At 32.2% G+C, this 13870-nt stretch overlaps 1 protein-coding gene across 1 annotated transcript; it reads right to left on the bottom strand.

Annotated features, from left to right (window-relative positions):
- Positions 1–358: 358 nt before the first annotated feature.
- LOC110672710 (pectinesterase) lies at positions 359–3266 on the bottom strand. The gene is made up of 3 exons (XM_021835564.2): positions 2863–3266; positions 2129–2722; positions 359–1290 (listed from the first exon to the last, which is right to left on the bottom strand). The coding sequence occupies exons 1-3, from the start codon at positions 3158–3160 to the stop codon at positions 596–598; spliced, it is 1587 nt and encodes a 528-aa protein (XP_021691256.2). The 5' UTR covers positions 3161–3266; the 3' UTR covers positions 359–595.
- Between the last annotated feature and the right edge of the window lie 10604 nt (positions 3267–13870).

The following is a 13870-nucleotide window of genomic DNA, read 5'->3' as shown; positions in this document are numbered from 1 at the left end:
AATAATTGGGTAATTTTATTTTAAAAATAATTGACAGATAAGCAAGTTAATATAAAAATTTTTAATTTTTGATTATAGTGATTTTTATGAAATTAAATTAAAATTCAGTAAATTTTATGAAAAAAATTAAAGTTTAATGATTTTTATAAAAATACTCATAAAATTTAGTGAACTTTTTAATAATTACTCTTAGTTTTTGAGAAATTTATAACAGATTCAAATAAATAGCCATGTATAAAATAACATTTTGCAGTTATAGTGGTACTGAAATCGATTAAGAGCAGTGAGATCTGAAGTTTAAGCCCCAATTAAAATCAATTATAGCCCCCAAAAAAAAACTTACAGCTACAGTAGCTAATTAATTAAACAGATATATATCCTACATTATTCTTATAGGATTCAAATTTCAGGGACTACAAATATGTTACAAGCCTGAGTGATAATAGAATATGTTACAAGCCTGAGTGATAATAGGTCTACTCCTATGGGCTCTTCCCCTATTGCTCCATATCTTGCAGTGTATAAATTGCTATATAACACGCACACTGACTGTATGTAATCTGTATGTCCTTTTAATCCAAATTATTACACATTGTCAGTGGAGACCAGAGACAAAAGTTACTCCAGTAGAAGGCAGCCAAGATGTTCCAGCAATAAAATTGCCAACAGTAAACTTGACAGCCTCTTCAACTCCAATTACATGAAATCCAGGCCAATTTACCCTCCTGGAAGTTCCTGCTCCAGGGCCTGTATTTGAGAACTCTGCAAAGTAGAGTGTTTTAGCATAGGATCCTGCACCAGGCCACTCGACCCAACCCCTCGATGAAATAGCATCATCTATGCTCGATTCCATTACCACTGATCTCGAATACTGCTTCCAGGGCCTTCCTAGATATGAATTGAAGCTGTGCTTAATCGGAGAAAAATCCGAGCTCGCTGCGATCCTGCAATTCTGTATAGAAAATCCAGTGCTCTGTCCAGGGTCTGTCCTTCCATGAGCTAGAATTACATTGTAGGCTCCCCCATGTGGCCGGCGAAGCACCAAGTAGCAATTCTGGAAAACAGCAGCTGCGTTGCCGAAAATGAAGTCAACGGTGCCATGAATGTCGCATTCTCTGTAGAATTGACGAAGTGCAAGTGCATATAAGGTGTCTTGGTAGCCTGCGATGCTGCATCTATATAGAGCTGAATGATCAGAGGCGATGTATAGAGCCAACGCTTGTTTTCCTCCAGGTCCTGCAGTGTTCTGAAATCCAATGTCACGAGCTATAAATCCATCGCCTGTAATTGCTGCCAGGCCAATAATTAAGAGGAAAAATGTCAGCCATTATTATGGAATTTTTATTCTTTTTTCCCGTTTGCTTTCCAAATGATATCTTACGATAATTAATTATACTTCTAAATTGTCAGTATGCTTTTAAATTTAAAATGATTTTTGCCATGGTATAAATTAGATAAAATAATAAATTTAATAAATTTTAAATTAAATATTTAATTAATTCTACATAAACATTAATGTAAATATTTAATTTAATAATTATAAATTTCATTATAAAATCAAATTTATATTAAATATATCCAATCAATTATTACCCATACTTAAATTTTAACTAAATTCCTGATGAATTGGTTAGCACTAACCATAGATCATCTTTTTTTTTTTTTGGATTTATTGTGAGGTGTAACATTTGATATTTAATTAAATATTAGAATATAATTATCTTTTTTCAAAACAATTATCTCTTAATACATTTTTTTAGAGGAATTATCTCTCAAATACTAATCACAAGAATAAAATCCAAAATAATATACTAAACAAATTTAATTATCACTCAGATTAACCCTATTATATCTCAAAGGAAAAAAAAAAAAAGAAAAGGAAAAAAACTATTTACAATAATTGAAATTAATTAGGACTACCCCATCTCTCTTCCTATTGATATGTTAAATGTATTTATTTAGTGGAAATTCTCATCTATTTTTAGCTTATGTTTGATAGAGGGTAATAAAATTAAATTAAATATTTTATTAAAATATTTTATAGAATTTCAATAGACATATTAAGTTAATAAATGAGTGTTAAATATGAGTGGGTGTCGGTGTTTAGTTGAGAGAATAGAGGACTAACTGAATGTGGCAGAGTCAGGCATGGAGGAACCTCCAGCTACACTGTCATCACCAGCAATGATAGTAGAGTACTTGCCATCTCCTATCAAGGTAATACCATCTTTATTGGTGCGAATTTTCTCCTTGTAAACTCCTAACTTCACATAAATCACAAACCGACCCCCACCGGCAGCTTTGATAGCTTCTGAAATCGTTTTATAGTTGCCTGTTCCGTCTTTTGCAACCACAGCATTCGCCTTAATGGTGCCACTCTGGAGGATTTTTCGATCTTTCGCCGATACCCACTTGGGAAAATCCTCTACTTGCCCGTCTAGAGGTCTACTTCTGGTGTTGTTTTTAAGCTTAACATTATTACTAGTAATCCTGTTGACAAGAGCTAAAGGGTTGCTGGTCAATTGGGAGAGATAATCCATTTTGCTAGAAATTTTGGAGTTGAGAACACCGGCGGTTGAATCTTTGCAGGCTTGTTGGAAGGTCAGGGCTGCACTTAGCCAGGTTTGGATGTCGTTCTTGTTCTTTCTTGGAGATTCCTTCAGTGCCAACAGCGACCTGTCTAGCTGTTTCAGTGACATCTTCATGAGCTTTTCACAATAATCTGCATGAACAGTAGAATAAAGCTTAACCAAAAGATTGACAGGGACGCACACCAAGCAATCTAATTAGTTGGCATTATTTATTTATTTATTTTAAATTTGCTGACTTCAGGGGGCAAAAAAAGAAAAGGAGAAGTTAAACCTGTGGAGGATTTAGCAAGTTGAGCATCTTGGATTTCCAATTGGGAGCTGAGTGTTTGGAAGTAGGTGCTTGGCAGATTGGTCTCTGAAATTGTCTTGTTAACAAGAGCAGATATAATATGAAGAGGATGATCCTTCAACTCCATCAAGGTATTTTGACACAGGCTAGGGTAACGAGTAAAGCTGCATTCCCTTTGGACCCGTGTTTGGAAATTGACATTCAGGGGAACACCCCATGAAAAGGAGGCCCCTAGGGCAGATCCTAGTAGCCAAAAAACCATCAAATGTAGCATTCCCATATAAAAGAAACAAGCTAAAAAGGATTAGCCAAAGAGGGATCAAGTGATTTCTTGAGGATTCACATGAAAACTTAGCATATGGGGGGATAATATTTATAGTGAAGGAAGTGCCCTTTGGGGGCACTCTTTAAAAAGTTCCAGAGAACATTTGTGTTAGCTCGGTGGTCTATTTTTGCTGAGTCTTGACAAACAAGTGGTTGCTCAAATGTCCATGTCTTGTAGCCCCACCATTAAATCTCTCCTTCTATACGCAGGGTCTCATTAGCCAAAATTGCTTTGGCTTCGCCTAAGCGTGTTGTACATTTGTAGCCCCACCATTAAATCTCTCCTTCTATGCGCAGGGTCTCATTAGCCAAATTTGCTTTGGCTTGGCCTAAGCATGTTGTACAATTTGTACATACGGATCTTTTTTCAGTTGCCATGTATTCGGGACCCAATTACCGATGTATCGACTCATCCTTTTCCCTACTTTGCATTCAACAATGTTGGATCTTTTGCCCTTGTTTTTATATTTTAGGCTAAATTACGCTTTTCGACTTTGAGTTATGACAAATTTAATATATATATATCTCGTAGGGCTGGAAGTTAATTTTAGGTGCTAAAATTAAAAAGAAATTAAATAAAATTTTGATAAAAATATAGAGGTTAAAATAAAAATATATAATATTAAGAGATTAAAAATCAAATAATATAAAAATATGAATGAAATTTGCATTTAAGTGCAAAAGTCAAAATAGAAATAAAAATATTAGAGGGGTAAATAGTATTTTTTTTAATATACTAAATTTTACTTTAAAAATTTTAGGGGACAAAAAAAATTTTTAAAAAAATTATTAAAATTTATAGCTAAAATTAAAATTTGAAAACTTTTGAAGGGCAAAAAATGAATTTTTTGAAAAAATTATTAAAATTTATAAATAAAATTATAATTTTCAAAACTTTTCGAATTTTGAAAATTAATATTTTAATTTCTATATTTTAGCTTCGTAAAACTGAAAGTCCATTTGCTCAATTTTCAATCAATTTTCTATTAATTATTTGAAAAATTACTAAAATATCTTTAAAAGTAATTATTTTTTTCTCTTAGATTATGCCAAAATTAACACATATATCTTTAAACTTTACAAAAATTAATTGTTTATTCCTTTCATTTGACTTCATCAAACTAAAAAAAAAAACATTATTTTCAAATATGGAGGAGGGACATTTAATTTGATGGAGACTAAATCATTGAGTTTTGAAAATCAAAAGATATATATATATATATATATATATATATATATATATATATATTGTAATACCCAAAATTTTTAAATAATTATTTTATATGATTATATGATTTTTGACTGGTTTGACAGGCTCAGGAAGGGTCATATGATGTTAATGAGATATGTATATGGGGAAATGTGTTTTAGAAGTGCTATTTGGATTATTTTGCAGGTTGAGTAGGTTCTAGATATGGGGAGAATTCTATCGAATTTTCAGCAAAACTTAAGATTTGTCATTTGACTCTTTGAAGTTTTGTTTGAATAAATATTGATAAAATTTTTTGATATAATGTTTAAGTGAGCCAAGCCTGCCTTCCTCATCCCTCTAGCCACTGTGGTAATCAACGGTTAATTTGTGAGTAGATATTGATTTTATTTGCAATTTCAATATTATTGCATATTGAAGGCATGCTCATACATCACATATAAATATATGTACTTAGCTAAAAATTAGACACGCTCTGTGTTGCATTTTTTATTGTTTGAGATATGCTTGTAGATGTCACCTTAAGATAATTTGGAGCGTGTGCGTGTGGTGTGGTGTGATGGATATGGGTAGGACGGACAAATCAGCTTGAGCTAGTTTTGCTTGGGGCCCGGTCCTTTTTGAGAAAGTCAGGGTGAGTACGGCTTTGAGTTGACCACGCTAATCCCCACATTTAGATTATTAAGCAATAGTCCTGCTCGAGTTAATCTCACTTTCAGGCCTTGGATTGAGAGAGCTGTATAGGGGATCAATTCTCATATGTATTTTAATTGACGTGATATATGGGTGTGTGAGTGCTCTAAATTATTCTTTGTGCAAGTATTGTTTTAATTTGATGAAATTTACTGATCGATGTTGCATTCCATCCTTAGGAATGCATTAGAATTAGATAGTTATAGAAATTATTTTTAAAATCAATATCTTACTCTATGAGTCGAACGCTCATTCCTGTTCACCCATTTTTTCCAGGTTCAGGAGAGCTTTTTCTTGTAATTGACCTGTTTCCTCCTTCGCAGGTCCATTGGTGCCCTGATTATATTTATTATTGCTGATTTGAATTCTAGAACTCCGCCTATGCTAGGGACATTTTATTTAGCTGGGTCTGTAAAATATTAATTATTGAATTTGTTAACATATTAAATATGTATGTGTGGACTTATGGTTTTATTTGCTTGTATGGATGAGGGAGTTGGGCTCCTAGTGATCATTTTATGTTGACTGAGGATATTGTGGGTGAGTTGAGCTCCTCAAATGATTTTATATTGTGATTACAGGTAGGGTAAGTTGAAAACTCCCCATTAGATGGTTTTGGATATGGTCGGACTCTGTCCGGTTATTTCTTGAAATGGATTTTGAAATTGGGCTTGAACAGTGAGGCTTCCTACTGACTTTGGAGGCCTTATGCCGACTCAAGTTCTAGTACCAGTCCGGTCCATAATTTGGATCGTGACACACACGCACACACACATATATATATTAATTTTATATATATTAATTTTAATGTAACTCAAAAAATAAAAAAATAATTTAACCTATACTTTAATTAATTCCAAATGTATCATATGGATACCTTGTTCTTGGGTAAAGAATCTTAGGTTTTTTAAATTCAACTTTTTTTTTTTTTTTTACAATAATTCAACTTCTAATACTTAAAAAAGTTGATGGTTCAACTATTATGTTAATTAAAAATAATAAAAAAGAAAAAATTACTATTTAGTCCTTGTGTTTTAACGAAACTAATTACTTAGTTCCTGTATTTTGAAAAATACATTATTTTGTCGCTGTATTTTATTTCCATTAAATTATTTAGTCTATTTATCAAATTTTTCATAATTTATACTATTTAAACTACTATTTAGTCTCTCTATTTTAAGAAAATTAATTAGTTAATATCTATATTTTCAAAAATACTACTATTTAGTCCCTTTATTTTAGTAAAACTAATTAGTTGATCAATGTATTTTAAAAAATATAGCATTTTGAAAATTATATTATTAAATAAAAATAGAAATTTTACTATGTGGAGACTAAATCTGAATTTATTTTTTTTAAAATTTTCAATTCCTTGGACATCATTTTTGCATATTCACTATTGAAAATAATTTTCCTTTGTTACTTGCAAATTTAACTAAACTAATTAATATTTTTGTATCAACAATTTGTACCATTTTTATTAACAGATAAAAACAAAGAGAGAATGAGGGGGAGAAGCGTGCGAGCGTAGAGAAGAAGCAATATGGAGACATAGAAAAAAAAAAGATAAGAGAGAAATAAGGAGGAGAGGATTATGGTAGTTTAGGTGTAAAAATTAATTATGTAACTAAATAGTTAACGAAGTCAAATTACAGGGACTAACTAATATGTTTTTTTTTTTTAAATATAGAGACTAGCTAATTAGTTTTATTAAAATAGAGGGATTAAATAGTAGTTTAACCAGTATTGACTAAGGAAAAAATTAACAGAGAGACTAAACAGTTTAACGAAGGCAAAATACAGGGATTAAATAGTGTGTTTTTTAAAATACAGGAACTAAGTATTTAGTTTTGTTAAAATACAGGGACTAAATAATAATTTATCAAAAAAAAACTTAAAGTTAGTTTCTTTTTGTAGACCCTTATTTTGTGATTTATTATAAGTATGTGCATTGAGGCCGTGGAGAACCTGATGATGAAAAATTGTATGACTATAAGATATAATTTGAGGTATGAAACTGAATTATTAATTCCGTGACATGATCTTGAAAAAAAAAATAATAATATGTTTTTTGGGAAATTATTTTAATTTAAATAAAATTTTGTTTTGTTTAAATTTAATATGGACAGTTATTAAATGGACCTAATTAAGTTTAATTGGGCCCCATGGGTCTAAGAAAGCCTAGTTAGGAATTTTAAATATAATATATTTAATTTATTTTCTGAAAATTAAAATAAGAAAATATCTTTTTCTCTCCCTCTCCCATGCAAACTCTCTCTCCCACTTGGCCCCATTCTCTTCCTCACTCCCTATTAATGCTTCCCCCTTTTCCTCTCTTTCTATCGGTTGAAACACCCCACCTATATCCCAGTCTCACCCAAATTCCCCAATCTCAACTGTTTAAGTTATCTGAACTTTATTACCCTAGGACTCCAAACCGTACCACATCTCTCTCCCAAAATCCTATAAATACCCTGCTGGGGTAGAGAGGAGTAGGAGAAAAAAAAAAATAGAAGAGGCAGAAAAAAGAAAGAAAAGGAGAAAAAAAAGGAGGCAGAAAAAAGAAAGAAAAAGAAAAAGAAAAAAAAAAGAAAAAGGAGAAAAGATTCAAAAAATTCAAAGCTATTTAGAGATATTTTAGAGCTATAGGAAACTTAGAGATATTCAAAATTCTTTTAGTTATTTTTTGTTTCTTTTCTTTTCTTCAAGAAGATTTTCATACAAGATTTCTTAAAGGTTAATTTTTATTATTTTCTTTTCAAGATCTATGCCACGTAATATTTAATTTTATGTTCTTTGTCTTTTAATTTATCTTGTATGTTCATGTGGATCATGTAATCATGTTTAATTTGAGGGGATACACAACTCTGCACATATTTAGTTTTATGTCTCTCATATTTTTATTATTTTTTGTTATTTTCTGAATCTGTAAAAATTTTAGAAAAATTATATTCATATTCTAGAAAAATTATATTTTCTGAATCTGTTGAATCATGTTTTTATTGCTGTTGTAAGGAAATTCAGCCTGTGCTATGGCAAAGTCCCATTAGTTTGTTTATCCTTACAAATGCTTCTCATCAAATTCCCCAATATTCTATTCACCACTTCTGCTTGACCATTAGTTTGGGGATGCGCTGTGCTACTAAATAATGAAGAATAAAATAATCTCCACAAAGTGATCCAAAAGTGATTCAAGAACTTGGTGTCACAATTAGATGTGATGGTCCTAGCACTCCATGCAAGCATACAAGCTCCTTAAAGGATAGTTTGGCTGCAGAAGTCGCATCTACTGTCTTCTTGCAAGGCAGGAAATGTGCCATTTTAGAGAAACTGTCAACAACAACAAAAACTAAATCCATACCTCGTTGAGTTCGTGGTAAATCCAACACAAAATCCATCGATAAGTCCTCGCATATGGCATTTAGCACAGGCAAAGGCATGTAAAGGCCTGTATTTTGTGTTTGTCCTTTGCATGTTTGATACGCATGACATCCAGAAACAATGTGAGTCACATCCCTCCTCAATTTAGGTCAATAGTATCTACTTTTCACAGCTTCAATGGTCTTATCCCTTCCAAGATGTCCTGTTAAGCCACCTCCATGCAAATCCCTAATGACTTTCTCACGAATAGATGCACGAGGAAGACAAAGTTGTCCACCTTTCATGAGATAGCCATCATGCATAAAATAATTATCATGGGACTGGTTTAGCATACATTTCCCCCATACTTTAAAATCATCGTCGTCCATATATAAATCTTTTAAATGCTCAAATCCTTCAATATCCACACTAAGGGTTTTAATCAAGGCTACCTTCCACCTTAAAGCATCAACTACTACATTTCGTTACCCTGGTTTATGAATCAACTTGTATGGGAACTTATCCACAAACGCTCACCACCTAGCATACATATCATTCCTAATTTGCTTTTGGCTTCCTAGGAACTTTAATGCTTGGTGATCGATGTAAAGTAGCAATTAAGTAGTGTTCCCATGTCTTTAAAGCCCTTGCAATCGCATAAAATTCTTTATCATAAGTAGACCATTATCTCCTAGGCTCGCTCAACTTCTCACTAAATAAGGCAATTGGTCTTTTTTCTTGGGAAAGCACAGCGCCAATTCCCACACCACTAGCATCACATTCAACTTCAAATAATTTCTCAAAGTTAGGAAAACCTACATAGGTGCTGTACATAGCTTCTCTTTAATCAAGGCAAAACTTTTTTCTTGTCCCTCACCCCATTTAAAATTCCCCTTCTTTAAACATTCAGTAATAGATGCAGCAATGCTATTAAAATGCTTAATAAACCTCCTATAAAAGGTGGCTAGACCATGGAAACTCCTTACTTCACTCACTGTTCTAGGGGTAGGCCACTCTCTAATAACCCTTACCTTCTCTTCATCCACTTTAAACCCATCCTTACCACAAATCCCAAAAATAACAAGCTACTAGTCATGAAAATACACTTCTTCAAATTAGCATGTAGCTTGTTCTCCCTTAAAACCTTAAATACCTCTCTAATATGCCTTATATGCTCATCAAGGGACTTACTAAAGATAAGAATATCATCAAAATATACTACTACAAATTTACTAATGAAAGGTCTAAGTACCTGGTTCATTAGCCTTATAAATGTGCTTGGTGCATTGGTTAGCCTAAAGGGCATGACTAACCGTTCATACAATCTGTCCCTTATCTTGAACGTCATTGTCCACTCATCCTTAGGACAAATTCTGATTTGATGATAACCACTCCTTATATCAATCTTGGTGAAGATGATCGATCCTTCTAATTGATCAAGCACGTCTTCTAATCGAAGGATTAGGAATTTGTACCCAATAGTAATTTTATTAATAGTTCGGCTATTAATACACATCCTCCAACTCCCATCCTTTTTTGGTTTTAGTAATGCCAGCACCGCATAAGGACTCATGCTAGTTTGGATGTGTCCCCTTTTGCAATAGCTCCTCTACCTTCTCCCTCAGGATCTCACTTTCTTTAGGACTCAGTTTGTAATGAGGTAGATTTAGTAAGCTTGCACCAGGCATCAAATCAATACAGTGTTGTACATCCCTCAAGGGTGGTAACCCATTAGGCAATTCATCGGGAACCACATCATGAAATTCCTCCAATAGGCTTTTCACCTCCACTGGCAATTGCCTTGGCTCCTCCTCTTTTTTTCCTTCCTCGCCCTTTATCACCAAAAGATGCATCTGTTTAGTCTCCTTGCACTCGGCTACAAATTTAGAAGGCTTATTCGTAATTGAGAGAAAATCTCTTTCCTCAACTTTAGAAGCTTTGGTAGGTTTCTTTTCTCCAATTGGTACAAGAGTGTAAATTTCCCCATCCTTCTCCAGGTGGTATGTATTTTTTTGATCGGAGTGCTTTGCATTAACATCAAATTGCCAAGGTCTTCCCAACAAAATATGGCAAGCATCCATGTCAATAATGTTATAATAAGTTTCATCAACATACTTACCAATAGAGAAAGGAACTTTGCAGTGCTCGTTCACTTGAATTCCTCTAACTTCCTTAATCCATCCTATAGTGTAAGGGTGTGGATGTGCCTCGGGTGTCAAGGAGAGTTTTTGGATAGCTTGTCGACTGATGATGTTCTCTTGACTTCCACCATCAATGATTAAATAAAAAATTTTCCCATTCACTGTGCATTGGGTGCTAAAAGTTTGTGTCATTGTGTATTGTCTTCTACTTTAAGTGAAAGCATCAATTTTCTCACCACATAAACTCCTTCCTCTTGCTCATATTCTTCCTCAACATCATCCCTAGCAGGTCCACAAAATTCTTCTTTCTCATCTTCAAGCTCCCTTCCCACTATATTAACCGATTTCCTCTTAGGACATTTATTGGAAAGATGCCCAATCTTATTGCACCTAAAGCACTTAATAACAACAGGTTTTGCATAAGGATTAGAAGCTTTAGGTGCATTAGAATTGGCACCTTTGCTACCTCCAACTGTTAATGCTTTGTTGTTACTCTTCTTTGCATTGGTGCCACACGAACTAGAGGCTCCTTGTGTTGTTTTCCCTTTCTCCTTTTCAGTTGCAAATTTATTATCTCCATGCCTTCTAAAAGGCTATTGCTTTATCACCATCTCAGCTTTTAAGGCCGAGTTTCTAGCTTCTTAAACACTCATCACTATCTGGATGCTAATTTTATCACGTATTGAAGGCGTTAAACCCCTTAAATACCTTGCAGCTTGTTGACTATCACTCTCAACTAAGTGATTCCTTGCTGCTAACCTCAAAAATTCTGTAATATACTCATTGACACTATGGGTTCCTTGTGAGCAATTTTGGCAAGATTCATAGAGGTATTGCTCATAATCAGGAGGTAGGAACCTTCCCCTCAACAATTGTTGCATTCTCCTCCATGAAGTGATCGGATTGCGCCCTTCTCGCCATCTAGTTTCCTTCAATCAATCCCACCATACAGAAGCTTCACCCTTTAATCGATAAGCCACTAGTTTGACCTTTTGTTCCTCCAAAATTTCAACATATTCGAAGAAACGATCTACTTCAGTTAACCAATCAAGAAAACCTTCAATATCAAGATTTCCATTAAAGGTAGGGATATCCATCTTCAATTTGAACTCATCATTCCTCCTATAGTTTTGTTGGAAATTTTGGCCAGCTCCCTTTTGTCCTTGGAGTGCACTACACCTCAAGTCCATCTTCTCATCATCGCTTGTATCATCATCTATCATGGCTCTTCTCCTTGATCATTTACTTTTTGAGTCATTTCCGCACTTTCCAAGTTAAATAATTTCACAAGGGTCGATCATTTACTTTTTGTCCATAAGTGGCCTTTTCCTAATCTACATGCTTTTTAACGAGTTTGAGAACTTTAATTAGCCGACAAAGCTCGTGATGAAAAATGACTACTAAGAACATCAATGGCATTCATGCAGGGGGAAATACAGAATATGGTATGAATTATTATTATTATTATTATTATTATTATTATTATTATTATTATTATTATTATTATTATTATTTGCAATGAATATATAACCTATCAAAATGTTTTAATATTATTTGGTGGCGATAGAAACTATTCCTATTTTCCTTAGAAAGATTTGGAGTAGCAGTCGGGTGCTAACATTAACAATATAACTTAATTACTCATCTTTTCTATGCATATTTTTATAATTATAATTATTTACATAAAAAATACTAAAAAACAATTGATTAGATAATAATGATAATGATATGATTTTTTAATAACAAAAAATATATTTTACAAATTCTTAAATTCTTTATATTATGATCTATAATTTTGTAAAAAATAGTTTTTATGGTAATATTTTTTAATAAAAAAATAATGATTAAAATTATTTTAACATGATTTCTGAGGAAAGAAATATTAGAAAGTTTATTTTTACATGATCTAACATAATTTATTTTGACAATGCATAATCATACATAAATTTATAATTTATAAAAACTTAAAAATATATATATTAAATTAAATTTTCATTTGTTAATTGATTAAAAATTAACATATGTTTTATTTTAAAAGAAATTGTAATTTAAAATAAAACAGAAGTATTTTTTTTATCCTTTTTGAATTAATTTAAATTAATTTAAATTTTGGATGTATATATAGCAAAAATATTTAAATACTTTTAAATAATTTATATTGAAATAATTGAAAATTTTATTTTATCATAATTTAACAGCATGACTAATTTGTTAATGGAATCAAATTTTATAGACTAAATTATTTTTTATAAAAATAGAAAAATTAATTTATAACTTTTATATAACTCAGAAATTTATTTATAATTTAATCAATAAATTAAATTTGGCTACCAAGATTCTTGTCAATAATAGACTATAACTTTATGTATAAAAAAGTGATTATGACTTAATTATTAAATTAAAACTAGCTAGTTCCAAAACCAAAATAAAAGGGATCAATTGATGTAGATGGAGGTGGATAGGAAAAGATGCCCATAATATTAATTATGACAAGGTTTTTCCACCGCAAATTCCCACTGCTTGTGCACGTTGTAGCTACTTTTCAAAGGAGGAAGCTTCGTAGAAAGGGGAAGCACAGTATAAAAAAATTGTATGCTAATAAAAGCCATGAGCATGCAAGTTTGGTTGGATTTTTGTTCATGCTTAGTATGGCGTAATTAAAATTATAATGTATTTGATTTTATTTTTTGTTAATATAAAAAAAAATTGATATAATAGAATGATAATTATATAACATAATTAATTATATTTAAAATAACGTAATAGTCATTACATACAAAAATTGATATAATTATAATTACTTATTCTGATTTTTTTTATTCATTATCAATAATATCATCATCAACACTGTTACTACCAACTCTTACTCTATCACTACCACCACCACACCTATAGTTATCACCTTTACCACTTATGAAAGAACACTTTGAAGTTCTCAACAATCTTCCTCTCAAGTCTGAATTTATTCTACATTACAGCATTTCCAAGAGCCCAATTACTCCATCGAATCCACATAAGCATGCACCTCTAAGAGCTACACTAATGCCATCACGTGTACCAAGAGTTTCTACTTTATCAATCTGCTCTTCTATAGAAGAGTAGGGCCTATTAGGAGTCCCCCGACTCTTCTATCCATGTGTCAGAGCACCAAGGGAATCGTTGACTGCCATCTTCATACTCGTCCCTTGTCGAACCATCGGCTCTAATGTCACTTGTTAGTGATTTAGGCAGCTCAAAGTGTCTAAGGAGAATCATTTTTGAT

Source organism: Hevea brasiliensis, chromosome 4, assembly GCF_030052815.1.
Source record: "Hevea brasiliensis isolate MT/VB/25A 57/8 chromosome 4, ASM3005281v1, whole genome shotgun sequence".
In the NCBI taxonomy this organism is placed as follows: domain Eukaryota; kingdom Viridiplantae; phylum Streptophyta; class Magnoliopsida; order Malpighiales; family Euphorbiaceae; genus Hevea; species Hevea brasiliensis.
This window is presented reverse-complemented; position numbering and strand designations above follow the sequence as displayed.

Coding starts and splice junctions, on each gene's coding strand:
- LOC110672710 (XM_021835564.2), bottom strand. CDS start 3,160: ATGGGAATGCTACATTTGATGGTTTTTTGGCTACTAGGATCTGCCCTA. Junction 2,723..2,862: donor ACTTGCTAAATCCTCCACAG/GTTTAACTTCTC, acceptor CTGTTCATGCAG/ATTATTGTGAAAAGCTCATG. Junction 1,291..2,128: donor GCCTGACTCTGCCACATTCA/GTTAGTCCTCTA, acceptor TTGGCCTGGCAG/CAATTACAGGCGATGGATTT.